The 16833-nt window shown below is 48.8% G+C and overlaps 1 protein-coding gene and 1 long non-coding RNA gene across 3 annotated transcripts; both read left to right on the forward strand.

Annotated features, from left to right (window-relative positions):
- On the forward strand, window positions 1-7131 carry LOC140618689 (uncharacterized). Its single transcript, XR_012018756.1, has 2 exons — window positions 1-3435; window positions 5963-7131. It is a non-coding gene; the product is annotated as an uncharacterized lncRNA (long non-coding RNA).
- A 3946-nt stretch (window positions 7132-11077) lies between these two features.
- PCK1 (phosphoenolpyruvate carboxykinase 1) lies at window positions 11078-16452 on the forward strand. 2 transcript variants are annotated; one of them, XM_072801537.1, is made up of 10 exons: window positions 11078-11235; window positions 11404-11668; window positions 12225-12406; window positions 12795-12998; window positions 13128-13315; window positions 13652-13814; window positions 14265-14489; window positions 14583-14714; window positions 15094-15189; window positions 15403-16452. In XM_072801537.1, exons 2-10 carry the CDS (start codon window positions 11445-11447, stop codon window positions 15855-15857), a joined length of 1869 nt encoding a protein of 622 aa, XP_072657638.1. In that variant the 5' UTR covers window positions 11078-11235; window positions 11404-11444; the 3' UTR covers window positions 15858-16452. The 2 variants fall into 2 exon arrangements, with proteins under 2 accessions (XP_072657638.1, XP_072657639.1); XM_072801538.1 differs by having other exon boundaries at window positions 11078-11231.
- The last annotated feature ends 381 nt before the right edge of the window (window positions 16453-16833 follow it).

Consider the following 16833-nt stretch of genomic DNA (forward strand, 5'->3'; position numbering starts at 1 on the left):
CTCAAGGAACCCCCCCCCCCACTTCCTGACTCATGAGAGTTTTTACCAGCACGGTTATATAAAAGAACAGAGCATAAGGGAAATTATTGTTTAATTTCAAAAACACAAATGAATCACTAATACAAAGTGCGCTTCTGCTTCACGCTTTCATGCCCGAGGTGACTCATGGCACAGTGCTGTGTTTTCAAAGAGATGAGCCCAGAACAAGTTTGCATGTCAGGGATTCGGCAATGTAACAGGTAGACAAATGAAGATGCAAATGTCACACAGTTCTCAGTGCCAGGAAGGAAACACAATTAGGGGACCGCGTGTTGGTGGGTGCCAGGAAGCGCTGAGCCCCGACCGACAAGGAGGCCCAACCACGCATAAGCCATGTGCAGTGCTCCAGGCAGAAGTGATAACAGTTGCAAAGTCCCCAAGGTCCGAACAAAGGTTGCTCGAGAATGGGACCAAGTTTGCCACACAGAAGGGAAGCTGGGTTTGAAGGGATGACCCTTGCAGCTCCCAAGGACTGAGCCAACTGGCCGGCTGCAATCTGATACCGACGACGACGGTGGGGTCAGCAGCTGGAGCAGGTCACTGAAACAATGGACTAGAATGTTCAGGATTCTTCTGGTTGCCCTGTCGCCTTCCCACGCCCCTGTCACCCCTCTCAAATCAGCCAGCACAGTGCCTGGCCCTGCGCAGTGAGCTCACATACGTAGCAACAAGTGTCCCAGGCACCGCAGAAGGTACAGTGGAGCCGTGGTGGGCGAGCCTGCAACGAGTAAGTGGCTTTTGGTGAAAATGCCTGCAGCCAGAGGTCATGAGGTCTCTGTGCTTGCGGAGATGCTGTTCAGGCCTCCCTTCCCGCGGTAGGTTTCACCTCCAGCCTTGAACTTTCTTTTCCCGAGGAACAACATATGTCACACGCAACCTTCTTTTGACATGACAATACCTGGAATAATGAGATACGTAAAGAATAATGAAGAGCTAAGCGTTTCTAAGTGTATTTTGAGCAGGCATTACCTTCCATCGATGCTTTTCAAATGTCACTCGCGCAGTGTTCTGTTTGTAGTGAAGCACGAAACTTCTTGGCTGATCGTCTTCAAAGTACCTGAGAATCTTTTAACTCTGTGTTGAACTCTGGCAAGTCGCTCCAAAATTAAAGTGCTCAAAACCTTTATTTTGAAAAGCCCAAGAGGTGCCCATCAAAGAAGCGAGGCCATTCCCTTTCCAGTACTTACTGAGTACGCTCCTCTGGAAATGTCAGACATGCCCTCATTTAAATAATGTGACAGCTTACAAGAAGACATCTGACGAGCATCGCATTCAATTGTTAAAAGTACAACAAAGAAAGTCCAAGAAGTTTTTTTTTTTCCCAAAGAATTCATCATTAATAATTCACATGAGCTACTTTATATGTGGTCTCCTACTGAATGCAATTATTTCCTTCCCGTCTCTCTGCAAATGGAGGCTGTGAAGACTCATTGGAACATGAAGGACACCTGGGATTTTCACCTGAAAGAAAAAAACAAAGCCTTAAGACTGCTTGAATAGGCTCCACACATCCCAAAACGTATGCAGAAATGTCTAAACGCAGAGGTACTTGATATAAATCATCAAACACACGTATTTTAAAAACGTGTTTTGACCCAAAGCGCCTGAATTTTTCATTTACCACCACAGGGCAGCTCACTGAAAATCCAATCTCGCTGGCTGATGGTGCCTCACGATTTTTTTTTTTTTTTTTTTTTGAAAAATGCTCCATGCTCAGTATGCTTCTGGAGCTCTTTGAACTTTCATCCTGAGGTTGTAGTTTGCTGGGCAGAAATAAACATTGATGTAGGAAAGACGGTAGGGTTCGAGGCCGACGGCCAAGAAAGAATTCTTGAGACATCTGTGGTGCAAAAAGGTGGTTTGATTAAAACACAGGGACAGGACTCATGGGCACAAAGAGCTGGCCTGGGGTCCTGAGGTGATGAGGAGTGGCCCCTTCTATGCTTTCAAGTTGGGAAGCGGTTGTGGGGAGCGTAAGCCTCCCAGGTATTTTGGAAGCAAGGTTTCTAGGATCCTGAGGGCGCTGACCATTGTTAGGAAAAACTCAGTCCTGAGACCCTTCAGATGTAGATCAGTGGGTCCTATGCTTGGGGGATGATTGCCAACATGTATCTTGGAGGGGTAGAGATAAAGGAAGTTCCCAAAGGAATTTTTATGTGTTAAAGTAGACTCGCAGGATCCTGGGGGTTGAGCTAAGATTGCCTTAGACTACAAGGCAGTTGAGTCCCTAAGGGAAGGTCACTCTGCCTGATTCAAGGACTTGTCACTGGGCTGTAGATGGTAAGGAAATTTGATAATTTTTTTCCGCCTTGGTTTCCATATCAAACAGGATCCTCCAGAAGGCTGCTCCATGGCCATCGTCTTATTCCCAAGATCTGGGTAGACGAACATCAGGCTTTTCAGTCGGCACTGTTCAGGTTGGGTTGGTGTGGCGGGTCTCAGGGAAGGGTCCCCGAGGAATCTGCTAGGGTGCCTGGAGGTGAGCCTTTCCCTGCATCCAGATCTTTCCATTCCTTTGCTCTTCCCCCTTGGGCAAGAACGTAGAGGTCACCTTGCAAATGGCTCACCTTGGTGTCAAGTGCATTCTTGAGACCGTGGCAGCTGAATTTCGCCCATAGACCATCCCCACCCCACAGCTCGGCTCCCACATCACCAGGGGCTGCGGCCACTGCCACGCTCCTGGGGGATGAGGTGGGGTATGGAGAAACCTGTGTTAGCAGGTTGATTAAGGTTAAGCCTTAATTAAGCAGCCTTGGTGCAGCCCCTAGTAGAGGAAGCGGCTCTCTGAAGGAGAAAGTGTCCTCTGTGGGAGGAAGTCAAGTCGGGCCGGGCTGAGTCACTGTGCGTATTTGTGATGCAGTGAGTGCTGCAGAATCCATCGGGGAGGGGACTTGTAATGAGCTGCCATGTTTCCTCTCGCCAGGCTTAAATTAATTTCTTCAAATGTTCCCGTTAGTTAACAATGATTGATAGAGTGAAGATATTATTAATAAAAATTAGGTACCCAGCTCGGGAATGGACTTTTGTTCGTGCCTCAGCACTTAGCAAAGGGCAAGTGAAAAAGGGTATTTTCAGCATCTTGTGGTTGGAATGAGTCGGGCAGGTGGAAAATGATTCGAGCCATTCATCAAAGCTGTCAAGACCCGTCTCCCACCAGAAGTGTTTACCACTATTCACAATGAGCTCCCGCGTCCTGCTAATAGGAGCCCATTCGGCCGTAACTCAGGACTTTTAGGACGGCTCGGGCTACGTAGCATACCTATTTCATTGAATGTGGGTACGTCTTGCGGCTCTTGATGCTGGCAATTATGAGAAAGCACCGTGGGACTTCCGGAAAAGTAAACAACACAGCTCAGAACAACGCCTGTTCGGGGTGGCTTCGAATAAGGCCAAGCGGTACGTGCTCTGGGGAGCCGATGAGTGGGGGAGCAGCAGCGTCGGGAGTGAAAAATGAGCCGGTTATTCCACACACATAATAACATAAATCTGATTCAAGGAAAGGAGAGCGAAGACGAGTAGACAGGAAGGCATATGGAAAAAGTTAAATAGAAACCCGAGGTGATACTGCCATTACTCTATGGTTAGGGATTTATTGGGGAGCGGGTACATTTATTGATTGGGTGTATTTACTGTCTGCACACCACACTCGGTGCTTAGTCGTCGGTGCCTCCAATGTTTGCAGAACCTGTCTCCCCAGCGGGGGGGAAGGGCTTCCTTAGTGCATGTTTGCTGAGCACCTACTACGTGCCAGGTGTGGTTTGAGGTGTGGAGGATGTTGAAAGGAGGGAGAACCCAGATGCCTAGAAGTCGAGGACTTTGCTTTTGTTTTTTTTGTCCCTTCCCTCCTGTGCCTAGCATGAATCCATAGGACTCAATGGTCGAGCAAATAAAAGAATTTGCACGCATAGAGAATGGTGCTTTTTTCCTTCCAGCACTTCTGAGCCTCGGCTTGTCAAGTTACCAGATCTGATCCTCAAAACTTCCCTAGGAAGCAAGCACTGTAATTGTCCTCAGCTAACAGCAGGGAGACCTGAGCAAGCAAAGAGAGGGCATGAGTTGACTAGGGCCACATGGTCAAGACACAAAGGCAAGTATTTGCCTGTGGCGTGTGTGTCTTTGGCTACCTTTCGCTGCCTCCCCTAAGGACACCGTGGGCCCTATCTGCAGATCTGAGGGTGGGGCCAGTCCCTGTTTCAGATGACCTTAATGGCCAGATAGAAACAATTGCTCGGTGAGGTTGATACGCCTCTGTACAGAAGTCGGGGTCTGAAGGCCCAGCCCGTCCCTGCTCCCCAGCCCGGAACAGAGTGGGTCCATGGGGCTTGGCAGCTGAGGCCAGCCTCTGAGACGTGTCCAGCCCTGGATCCCGCCGGCACTGGCCGTGCCAGCTCTGCACAAGGCAGACGAGGGTTCCGAGAGAGGACTCTTACCTCACAGCTTCTTTGCGCAAGGCAGGGAAAGAAAATGGGCATAATCTCGCCCGCTTTCAGCAGAAGAACTGCACGACAGAAGCCAACCTGGTTGGAAATGAAAGAATCACAGAGCCTCCTGCGTATGAGGGTATGGAGGGGGCCCCCAGTCACTGCTTCCCATGCTCCTTCCCTGGATACCCACCTCCTGACACCGTGAATTGTCCCCACCCATGTTGGCTTGGGACTCCGTGTGCCCATAGCAGGTTTCTCATGCCTCCAACCATCACGCTTTTACTTTAAATATCTAAAACACAAAAACAAAAATTTCTTTTCCCCTTCACCACTTATCTCACTTGGTTGTCTCCTCAGAGCAATGCAAGCCAGTTTGGGGAAGGGGGCCTCCGGGCAGGCTTCTTTTGCCACCGGACTCTGTGGTCCTTGTTCAGACCAACTGGATTTTCTGCATGTGTGATGTCGGGCTTTGCTTCTGTTCCAGGCAGTCCTGAGGGGCCTCAATTTTGATATAATTCAATGTGGGAAGACTTTAGGGTTCCATGGCTAAGTTAGAAGCTCCCAAGCTCCTGATGAGACATGCTGGCTGGACCCCCACCCCAGGGGGCTGTGTCTTTGAGCCTCCCTGGTATGAATCCTACCCCCCACCCCCACCCCCACCCCGTGTGAGAAGCTGAGAGTGTGTTAAGATTTACTGAGTTTCAGGAGTTATTCCCAGCACGGACTAGAAAAGGCATTTGTGTTCTGAGCCGCCACATTATAGGCAAGGGGAAGAGTTTGCATAGTTATCAGTGAGCACGGGGGGGTGGGGGTGGGGGGTGGGGGGTGTTCAGTTCCAGAGGGACTACCATTATTTCCAATAGAGTTAACTGCGTCGCAAAGTGGATCCATTTTCTTGCTGCAAAATAAGTGCGTTGGATTGTTTTTGTGGTAACCATGCAATTAGTTCTCTTTGCCCCGTGCTTTGCCGGGTGCGGCTGTCTTTCCTCGGTGAGTGTGTTTGGAGCCGTATTTCATGGCAAACCTGTTCTCACTCTGCGTGCTGCAAACTCAGAACATAGGCTGGCTTCCTCTGCGGGACCTGAAATCAAGGCCCTGGGGAGTCAGAAGGGCCACCTCAGTCTAGAAATGAGGAAACTGAGATTGTAGAGGATGAGCCACCTGTCTGGGGAACGCTGAGGGCCGGGCCTGGGGCCAGCTGTATCCTCGGGGCATCTAGAATGAGCTCTTACGTGGGTCATTCTGGAGAATGCACAAGAGTACACAGGGCCCCGGGGCCTTGCCGCACCTCTAGCACTCTCAACACCAAAAGTCTGATGCAAACAAAGCTTTGGAACAAGAGAATGGTGGGACATTGGTGGTTTGGGCCACAATGTGGGTCCGCTCCATCTACAGCATGGGGGAAGAGCTAAGGCAGGGTTGTAAAAACTTGGGGCCAATGTGAGTTTTTAATTTTGTTTTGTCTCATCTTGATTAGCTCTTTTTCCCACCCAACATAGTTGTGCTCCTACGTCACCCGGCCCCTGACTCTGACTTCACATTCTAATGGCAATAAAGCCCTCCAGTCTTCCAAGGCAGGCGAGAGAGAACTACTATGACACCAAAGCCGCCACGATGGTGCAGTGGATGTGAGCAGCGATAAACCCGCAGGACTTTATGGACGAAAACAGCCTTGGCTTGTATCTTATCTACCCCCACCCTGTGCAGGTGAAGAGAGTGGGATCGGGTCAGGTTTCCAGGGAATCTGGGACTGGAATCAACCCAGGGTTCCTGAGTCTGGGTCCTGTGCCGACTGGGTATGGGATCCTTGTCTCACTTAGGAGTGTGTTTGGCTGCAAACTACAGGCCCCCCCACCCCAAATGGCTTAGGCAAAATGGTGTCATTATGTCACATTGCCCCGGCTAGGGAGCAGGGCTGGGTGCATAACGTGAGCAGTTCTAGAATCTGCTTGTCCTGACTTTGAGGGCAACCCTCTTGTCATGGCCCAATGCCGCAGCCTCGCTATAAGCTGCCAGCATCCCACAGAGGTGACACTGCTCTCTGAAGGGTGAAGTCATTCACGGGATGGATGTGGCATGTAACGCTGGAGTCCACCAACTGCATCATTTCTGCATGGCCAGAGCTCCTTTATGCCTCTCCATAAACCTGACAGAGAAATCTCCAAAGAAAATAAACAAGATTTTATGGAGTCACTATTTCCATGGGTCACTAATGATTGAAACAGGAGATAACCAGCCCTCTAGAAAGGTTCTAACACCTGATTATTAACATTCATTTTAACACGTCTCATGTGCACATCTTTGAAGCAAAAATCATGCTTTATTAACATGCACCGAGCAAAGTGTCTTACTTCTAGATTCATTTTTATTTCTTCACTGTGGAAAGAATATGCAAACAAAATCGAGACCCCCTCTCCCTGCCAGGGAAGATTCCCAAATGATATAAATTGTCCTCTCTGCTGGGTGAGTGCACATTCAGCCCACAATCAAGGTCTTAAGACATTGCACGGCCATTGAGAGAAGTAGAAAGGATTAGGTCAGGCTGGTGGAGGGTGTGGATACCTGCCTGTATCCTAGAGAAGGTTTCTGATTAGCCTCCCCTGTACACCTGCTCCCTACAACTATTCATTGTTCCCACATCTTCAAAATAAAAGATTGTACTACAGAATCTTTTTTTGTTTCTTAATTGGGGTAAAATGCACATAACATAAACCCACCCATCTTAAAATGTACAATTCAGTGGCGTTTAGTACATTCACAGTGCGGCGCAACCAGCACCTCTGTCTAGTTCTAAGACATTGTCATCCCCCTCAAAGGAGACCCCCTACCCATTAAGCTAGATTAACATAGTATTTTAAGGACCCTTTCAATTACACGATGCTACAGCTCCAAAATAGAAACTCAACTCATTCAACTCTGTAAAAGTACCCTCCAGACTGCAAAGATATTAGGATTACCCCATAAATGTAGAACATATAAATATTTGTCCTTAACAAACACAACTGGGATTGCCCTGGCAAATGATTCTATGGCAGATCCTTGCACAGCTGAACATGTTTTCTTGCTGTTTGGAAACTTCCATGGCGGGGCCAGTCCATGCCCATGGAGTGGCATCCTGGCAGTGGAGACCTGGATTGGCTTGCGCACATACCTGTAGCTCCAGGATGATATATGGGATTTACACAGCTAGTTTCTTATCACCTTCTGTAAAACAACTGTCCCTTTCCACCTTTATCAAGAAAGGGTCCGGCTTTCCTATGAGTTCAGATGCCCGAACTGAGGGGCATTTTTGTGGGCACCCCTATCACTGGTGGGGTGGAGAGAGGAGGTCACGATCTTGTAGTTAAGAGCCTCAGCTCGAGAAAATGTCTTGTTTGCACCCTCGGGGTCTCAGCTGTTTCACAGCTCCAAGGAAGGAATGGGTTGTGATTGATGGATTCCCAATGCATTGTGGCTGTGCAATTCCTTATTTAAACAAAGATCCAAAATGGAAGCCTAAGATATACCACAAATGAAGTCAGGAATGTGTGTGTGAGAAGGCTCTGAACCTGTCTCACTGGGCCTTCCCCACTGTGCTGTGAAGTGGCTCAGTGGAATCCCCCTGAATCCCTCAGAGCACAGCATGGAAACCATCTCTTGACTCTGTAGTAGGTCCACACACTGGTGTTGATGGTCTTTGGAATTTCTACTTTTTTTTTTTTAATTGGTTCTCAGGAAACCAAGAAACCATCAACATATCTCTCAATCAAACTGTCTTCAGTACCTTTTTTGAGATCCCACCTAAGTTCATGGCTTCCTTTCCACTGTTTACCTGGAAGGCAGCTGTTCCCTGCCCCCACTCTCACCTGCTCACACCTTTTGAGTCTTGGCCATTCTAGACTGCTGTGCAGTTTCCATGGTGCCTTCTCAGCTTCCCTGCTCCACACAGGCTTTCCAGAGTCCTGCTCCCTCCCTCCTCGGATCCTGAGGACAGCCAGGCTGCAGCTTCAACAGCAACAAATGTGCGTGGAACCTCACAAGGAGAAGTGAAGACGTTAACTTTGGAGTTGGAAACTATTTTTTTCTGTGTCTACTGCCTCCTTCTCCTTCTTTCAGCAAAAACAATTTTGTCTGGGTTCAACTTTGTATATGGTATTAAAAGGAGGAGCAGTCTTGCATCTTAAGCCAGCCTCGAGAAGTTAGGAGGTCCCCATGGCATTTATTGCAGAAGTGACAAATGCAGCCCATACTGGGAGACCATTACCATTATGATTTACACAGTCCCCGTTGGGCCCTATCAACACTGGGATAGGGACGCCGGGGTGGCTCAGGGCCTGCCTTTGGCTCAGGTTGTGATCCTGGGGTCCAGGATCGAGTCCCACATCGGGCTCCCTGCGAGGAGCCTGTTTCTCCCTTTACCTATGTCTCTGCCTCTCTCTGTGTGTCTCTCGTGAATAAGTGAATAAATAAAATTTTTAAAAAACAAAACACTGGGATAAGCGAACTTTGTCCATACTTCTGCCGCGTGTCCTCAACATCCTGGCTTCTGTCTGCATCACTCTTTTCCAACGGACTCAGTACTTTCAGGTAAATCTGCAACCTGATGTTTGCCTTTTCATGTTATTTTGAGGGACAGTTGCAAAGGAATAATGCCAGCCTTCCCTGGGGTCAGTGTGAATAATTAAGCAATTGGCGGGGGGCAGTGGTAGCCTCCTGTTCCTACATTTTAATCGAGCTGGCTATTTCTCTCCAGGAAGACTCCAAACATAAACACCTTGAATTTATGGGTAGCATTTAGAACCACAAATAAGTTCTGGTTTCTCATTTTTGTTTTCAATCTATGTGCTCTTCGAGGGAATGAAACCTATCACAGTTTTATCAGCAAAATGGGAATCTCTACCCATTTGGTGAGATGGACCGCACTGGCATAAATGTGTGTGTTGCTGTGCATTTGAATGGCTAATTTCACTGGTGTCAGATGCTAAGACAGTGTCCCTCAGCAACTGAACATTACGTCGTAGTTGAATTTCGACATGACACAAACTTATATGGTTGGCAGCGCCACTAAGAATGAAATCTGGGGACCTAAATGGGAAATAATTTTAAACTAAATGAAAACCTCAGTTTATACTGAAAGATTCAATTGGTTAAATACAAATCTGGGGGGGATCCCTGGGTGGCTCAGAGGTTTAGTGCCTGCCTTCGGCCCAGGGTGTGATCCTGGAGTCCTGGGATCGAGTCCCGCGTCGGGCTCCCAGCATGGAGCCTGCTTCTCCCTCTGCCTGTGTCTCTGCCTCTTTCTCCCTCTCTCTGTGTATCTCATGAATAAATAAAATAAAAATATTAAAAAATACAAATCTGGGTAAATGAGACATTGGAATAGGTTGGCAATTTTGGTGGAAGTTGGTGATGTGTGTATACCTAATGTCACAATGGGAACCAAGGCTTAAGGGGTAGTCCTTCAGATATTCTTGGTCTGAGATTGCCATTCCCAAAGCCTTGTATTCCTATAGCTCCTTAAGGACACAGTCACAGAATTATCTCTGCACACCCCACGTGGGAGGCAGGCAAATCCCTACCCACCGTCCTCCAAAGCACAGGGTGCCCACTGACTGCACTGTTGGGTTCCCTGTGAAGAGTGGGAGCCTGGCCCCAAGCTCCTGACTTCTCACCCAGTGCTCTCAAAATGCCAGCAAGTAGCACCAGAGTTCACTGAATTGGACTGAAGTTCTTATGGCTTGCAAAGCGAATTCTTTACAGCTGGCATAAAGGTCTCATTGCTCAAGTGTAATCTAGCAAAACCACCAAGCCCCCTCCCCTCCCCAGACGCTCAGACTCTCAAGGGCATTGAGAAGTGTGCAGTCATCTTTTTGTAGCTGCATCCAGCCCAGAACTACTTGGAGAATATATGGAAATTCCAGAAAAGAGAATGGCACCTCACAAGGGACAGCATGGTGAGGTGCTCCAGATCCCCAGTGGCTTATGTTCCAATCTTCCCTCTATCACTCTACAACCAGGAGTTGGGAGTAGCCACTTGGCCTGCATGCATTCAGTGCCTACCGTGTGCTAGGAACCGTACAGACAAAAAATAACAGGACAGGCAGAGATTCTTGCCCTTGGAGAGTTTATATTTGGGGTGGTGGGCACACAGGGGAGACTCAGTAAGGTTATTAGCCCTCCGTTAGGTCTGGACTTTTGCTAATGAGCCAAATGTTTATTTACATTTGGGCACATCCTTCCTATAGGCCTTGGCTGTGTGGTGACACCTCACCACTGCTGTGTTTTGTCAGCCAGCAGCCATCGGTACACAGAATGTGCTGCCAATAACCCTTGATGTCCGGAAGGTGTTCCCGCCAGCCTTGCAGGATCCCACCTGCCTGTCAGTGGAAGGACGGAGTGTTTTACATCAGCAGTGAACTGGGTCAAAGTTTAGTCAATCACAAGTTGTGTAAGAACTTGCTGTGGCTGGTCTAAGGACAAAGGCCTCCCAGCACTCATTAACAACTATCTGTTCAATGATTATCTCCCTGGGGCTTATTGTGGTGAGCCCGTCCAGAAGCATGATGGACAGTGGCCATGATCCAAAGTCCTGCCCCTGACGTCAGAGACGAGCCTCCCTGGGTGTAGCCGAGGGGTGGGGCCTTTCTCCTCAATGGGATTTAAGACCAGGAGGCTCTGCGACCCAACAGCGAGCACGGCCTTCCCACTGGGAACGCACGGCTACTAGCAGGAAGAACCGCGAAAAGAAACCCTTGGATCTCTCATCGAGGTCATCCCAAAACAAGAACAGTAGGTAGAGATTTTTAATTTACGTTTCTAAAAATTACAGAGGTAACACCAACCCGTTTCCTTTTCTCCTTAGAGCTTCGGCTGTCTCGTGATGTGTCACCCAAAGAAGCATGTGGAGTTTCTTTGAGGGTGTCTGTCATTTTGTTCAAGGAGCCTGTGTTTTCTGTTTCAGGAAGCCTTGGTGTCCGTGGCCCTTAGCACAACCCTGCAGAAATGCCTCCTCAGCTCCAGAATGGCCTCAACTTCTCAGCCAAAGTCATCCAGGGCACCCTAGACAGCCTGCCCCAGGCGGTGAGAACATTCGTGGAAAACAGCGTGAAGCTGTGCCAGCCTGAGCACATCCACATCTGTGATGGCTCCGAGGAGGAGAACCAGCAGCTGCTGGAGCACATGGAGGGACAGGGCATGATCAAGAGGCTGCGGAAGCTCAACAACTGGTAAGCCGGCGCCCAGCCCTAGCATTCACAGCCTCCCCTCAGCTCCTGCAGTGCTACTGGCAAGAGGTGGATGGAGACCCAGCAGGGGCTGGGGGGGGTGGGGGTTGTAGACTCCTTTTTTTTTTTTTTTTTTTTTTTAAGAGTCTTAAGTCTTTTTCACTTAACGAAGTGGCTGGAATCATACAGACTTCAATTTAATGATATTCATAGAGTGACTCAAGTCTGCAATGAGATGGTACATACAGACACTTTTTGCCAGCTAAATCCCTGATTAGAATGACAGACAGACCTGCCCTGTCCTAAAAGATAAGCTCATAGCCTAGTAAATGTCTCCTTGACTTTGCCCCAGCTGGTGTGGTTGTCCACAGTCACGGAGCACTGTCAGTATGGTCGGCATCAGCGAGGTGTGCAAAGAGCACGACAATGAATGGGACTGGCCCATTCCTACATGATGCTTGACTGAAGGGAATCCAAGGTACAGATGCAATGCACAATGGTGGCACTTCCCTCTCCATTCCTAACTTGTGTATTTTTTTTTTAATTTTTATTTTTGCAGCTGGTTGGCTCTCACTGACCCCAAGGATGTGGCCAGAATTGAAAGCAAGACAGTCATCATTACCCAAGAGCAAAGAGATACTGTGCCCATCCCCAAAACAGGCCTCAGCCAACTAGGTCGCTGGATGTCAGAGGAGGACTTTGAGAAAGCTTTCAATGCCCGATTTCCAGGGTGCATGAAAGGTGAATGAGACATTTGTTTGACTAGGAAAAATCAAATAGAGGCAAAGGCAAACCTCTCATTATTATATCTTCCCAATGGTAATTGTGACAGCACTGAACACTCCTGTGGCCTCAGATAGCTTTAAATTCATGTATGAAACTGGCAGCAGATTGAAAATGTATAGCTCACTTCTGAGATTGAGGATAGCTCAGCAGAACCCAGTGGCACATTTACGAAAACTCTTTCATTTTGGCATTCTGTTCACTTTTCAGTGCAGTCTTCAAAATTGGGGGTGGTGGTGCTGGTAGCCAGGGCCTGATGTTGCTAGTGGGGACTGTGAGAACCAGCTCACCTGGTCTGTGGTTGTGGGGTCATTTCTCACCAGTTCCCACCGACTGGCTCCCCCAGGTCGCACCATGTACGTCATCCCATTCAGCATGGGGCCCCTGGGCTCGCCTCTGTCAAAGATCGGCATCGAGCTGACGGATTCGCCCTACGTGGTGGCCAGTATGCGCATCATGACGCGGATGGGCACATCTGTCCTGGAAGCGCTGGGTGACGGGGAATTCGTCAAGTGCCTCCATTCTGTGGGATGTCCTTTGCCTTTAAAAAGTAAGTGTATTATTTCAGAATCAGAAGTTCGAACAACAAATCAGGTTGGCCTTAAACCCTGGGCCTTTGCTCTGGGGATCCCCAGGTGGGGACGGGGCCCACTCACCCCGGATGTGTCCTCCTGCGCAGAGCCTTTGGTGAACAACTGGCCGTGTAACCCAGAGCTGACACTCATCGCGCACCTGCCCGACCGCAGAGAAATCATCTCCTTCGGGAGTGGGTACGGCGGGAACTCGCTCCTCGGGAAGAAGTGCTTTGCCCTCAGGATGGCCAGCCGGCTGGCTAAGGAAGAAGGCTGGTTGGCAGAGCATATGCTGGTAAGGGGCCAGGAAGTTCTGCACGCACACGGTGGGATGTGGAGGTGGGAGCATGGAGGTCCGAACATGTGTGGAAGAGCATCTCACATCAGGCAAGACCTGACCAGGGAGGACAGATTTAGAAATTCCACCAATGATTGTTAATGCTCTTTTGAATGCAATAGAACCAATAGAGCTCCTTTAGACTTTATTATGTAAAATGTACCTTTTGCTACCAAAAGACATAGATCTTGGGAACCTTCTCTTTGGGGGGAGGTGGGCACTCTTCTAGACTGAGCCACTGACCACTAGGAGGACAGGAAGGAACAGATTAAGGAGGAATCTTGTTCCCAACAGATCCTGGGCATAACCAACCCCAAGGGCCAGAAGAAGTACTTTGCAGCAGCCTTTCCCAGTGCCTGCGGGAAGACCAACCTGGCCATGATGAACCCCAGCCTCCCCGGGTGGAAAATAGAGTGCGTGGGCGATGACATCGCCTGGATGAAGTTTGACCAACAAGGTAACTCTTTTAGGCCTAACTGTTGACAATAAGAATTGGACCCAAGTGAGCTTTTGGCTTTCAAGGCGTGCCAAATCCTCCCAAATCCAGTGTTTGGATTTTTCAGTTAGTTATTTCACATCTTGCAAAGCCTTAGGAATATGTATTCTGTAAGCATTCTTTAATTTAATATAGAATCTGGATTGAAATGGGGCCATATGTTGCTGCTTGTTGACACAATAAATTTGTTAAAATAGTACTGGAGGAAAACGGACGAGGAAGAAAGGGTTGTAAAAGTGTCAAAGTGGAAAATAATGCTCAGATGAGACAAGAGAAATCTCTTTTAGGAAGGAGGGCGAAAAAAAAAAGGACTTGAGAATTTGGTGCAAAAATTAGACTGGCCAGAGCTAAGAGTATTTGCTGGGTTTTGCTCGACATTCACTTCTACTTCTCTGCTTTAAAACCTTCCAGGTAATTTAAGAGCTATCAACCCAGAAAATGGCTTTTTTGGTGTGGCTCCTGGAACCTCTGTGAAGACCAACCCCAACGCCATCAAGACCATCCAGAAGAACACCATCTTCACCAATGTGGCCGAGACCAGTGATGGGGGCATTTACTGGGAAGGTATTGACCAGGCACTGGCCCCAGGCATCAGGATCACTTCGTGGAAGAACAAGGAGTGGACCCCCCAGGATGGTGAGCCCCCTCCGGAGGCCCCAGGGCTCTAGCCTGCAAGCGCTGCTTGTTTGGGCCAGATGCTGAGGGGCCTCTCCTCTCTTGCTGTTGTAGGGGAACCTTGTGCCCATCCCAACTCACGCTTCTGCACCCCTGCCAGCCAGTGCCCCATCATCGACCCTGCCTGGGAGTCTCCGGAAGGGGTGCCCATTGAGGGCATCATCTTTGGAGGCCGCCGACCTACTGGTGAGCCTCTCCTTTGTTCAGGTTGGGGACGTGGGTGTGTTGCCTAGCGGAGGACATCCCTGGAATCTCTCCTTTTTCATGACCTTGTCAGAGGGTGCCAAAGAGCTCCAGTTTCCAAAAATCCCGGATAATTGGCAAGACACCTGGACCCTTTCTGGATCCTTGACCTAACGTAGCTTTATCCAGTTTACCTTTCTGTGGCACAGCCTTGGTGATGTAACTCTGACGACAGTTTTGCGCACTTCTGCTTTAGGGGGACAAAATTAGCTCAGTTAGAAAGATACCGTCCTGCCCTGTCTTTCCATTTTGTGAGATGCCATCGGCAGCCAACGGGTCTGGACCAAAGCCTTTAAGGGACAATTCTTTTCTCCTGCTACAGGTGTCCCTCTGGTCTACGAAGCTCTCAGCTGGCAGCATGGAGTTTTTGTGGGGGCGGCCATGCGATCAGAAGCCACAGCAGCTGCGGAGCACAAAGGTAAATCAAATGGAGGATCTGAAGTCACAAAGGGTGATGGTGTGCTCTGTGACTCTCTGTCTCTGTCTCTGTCTCTCTCTCTGCCTATCTGTATGTGCAGATACATGTGTCACAGTGCAACACCCAGCAGGTTGATGTCAACGATATATGGTACCAACATCATCCTATGAGAGCACTTACCAACCCAATTCCCCCGCCCCCCTCTGTCCATAGGCAAGGTCATCATGCATGACCCCTTTGCCATGCGGCCCTTCTTTGGCTACAACTTTGGTAAATACCTGGCTCATTGGCTCAGCATGGCCCAGCGCCCAGCAGCCAAGCTGCCCAAAATCTTCCACGTGAACTGGTTCCGGAAAGACAAGGAAGGCAAGTTCCTCTGGCCGGGCTTTGGTGAGAACTCCAGGGTGCTGGAGTGGATGTTCAATCGCATCAACGGGGAGGCGGGCGCCAAGCTCACACCCATAGGCTATGTCCCTGAGGACGGCGGCCTGAATCTGAAAGGCCTAGGTGAGATCAACACGAAGGAGCTTTTCCACATCTCCAAGGAGTTCTGGGAGAAGGAGGTAGAAGACATCCAGAAGTACCTGGACGAGCAGGTTAACACCGACCTCCCCTACGAAATCGAGAGAGAGGTCCTTGCCCTGAAGCAAAGAATCAGCCAGATGTGATCAGACCCGAGAGCGTCACCTTTCCAATCATCCCCTTTTCTAGTCCTTGAGATGTACCGGGAGCAGGAGGGAGCACGATGTCCCGAGCGGACGCCGCCTATCCCACCGTAATGACCACACTGATGAGCCGATTCATTTTCAAATGAAAAATGCTTTCATTTTTCAGATCAGACTGCAGATTCCAGGCTCGTAACTATGAGATCAGGAAGGGAAATCATAGCAGGTCTCCAAAATTCACTACCCGATGCACGTTTGTTCAATCCTGAGGACACTAGGCAGTTAGGCTTTCCCATTCTTATCACTTCAGCTCTATCAGTTAGCCGGAATGCACAGATAAAATACTTGAGCTGTATATATGGGTGTGTGAGTGTGTGTGTGTGTGTGTACTTCTTGTTATCTGAGGTGTATATAGTACCTTAGGAAAAATCTTGGGCAAGATGACCTAGTTGTTGCTAGAAAGAAATGTTGCTTTATTATTAATATGTGTGTTTAAATTATTTTTATATACTCCTGTTACTTGCCTTTACGTAATTTCAGTGTTTTCCCTGACACTTCTTGGAAAAATCGCAAAATAAACTTTTGTAGAAAAGATGAATTCATTTGCTTGGTTTTTCTCATCCGAACTGCCGAGAAGCAAGGAGCTCTCTGATGGAACATCTTGTGGTCGGAATCGCCTCCAAGGGAGGTGGGGGGCATCAGGATCGTCCCTAAGGATGGAGTGAGCTGGGGGAGGGGGTGTGGAGGAACAGAAAGGAGCCGGATGGGAGGTATGAGCAGAGAGGATGTCACCCCGGGGTGACGTGGCACCACAGTTTGGGTTTCTGAGTTAACCACCAGTTACTGTCTAGAAGCCACTAGTGAGTGTCTTTAAACGATAGGTCCTGTGTAACCGAGTGGGAGAATTTCAAATGTGCTTTTTGTTGGACAAAAGTTTGGGTCTGGGGGCTCAGCTTCCACATTACATTGAGGCCAATTT

The sequence above is a fragment of the Canis lupus genome, chromosome 26 (genome assembly GCF_048164855.1).
Source record: "Canis lupus baileyi chromosome 26, mCanLup2.hap1, whole genome shotgun sequence".
Classification (NCBI taxonomy): domain Eukaryota; kingdom Metazoa; phylum Chordata; class Mammalia; order Carnivora; family Canidae; genus Canis; species Canis lupus.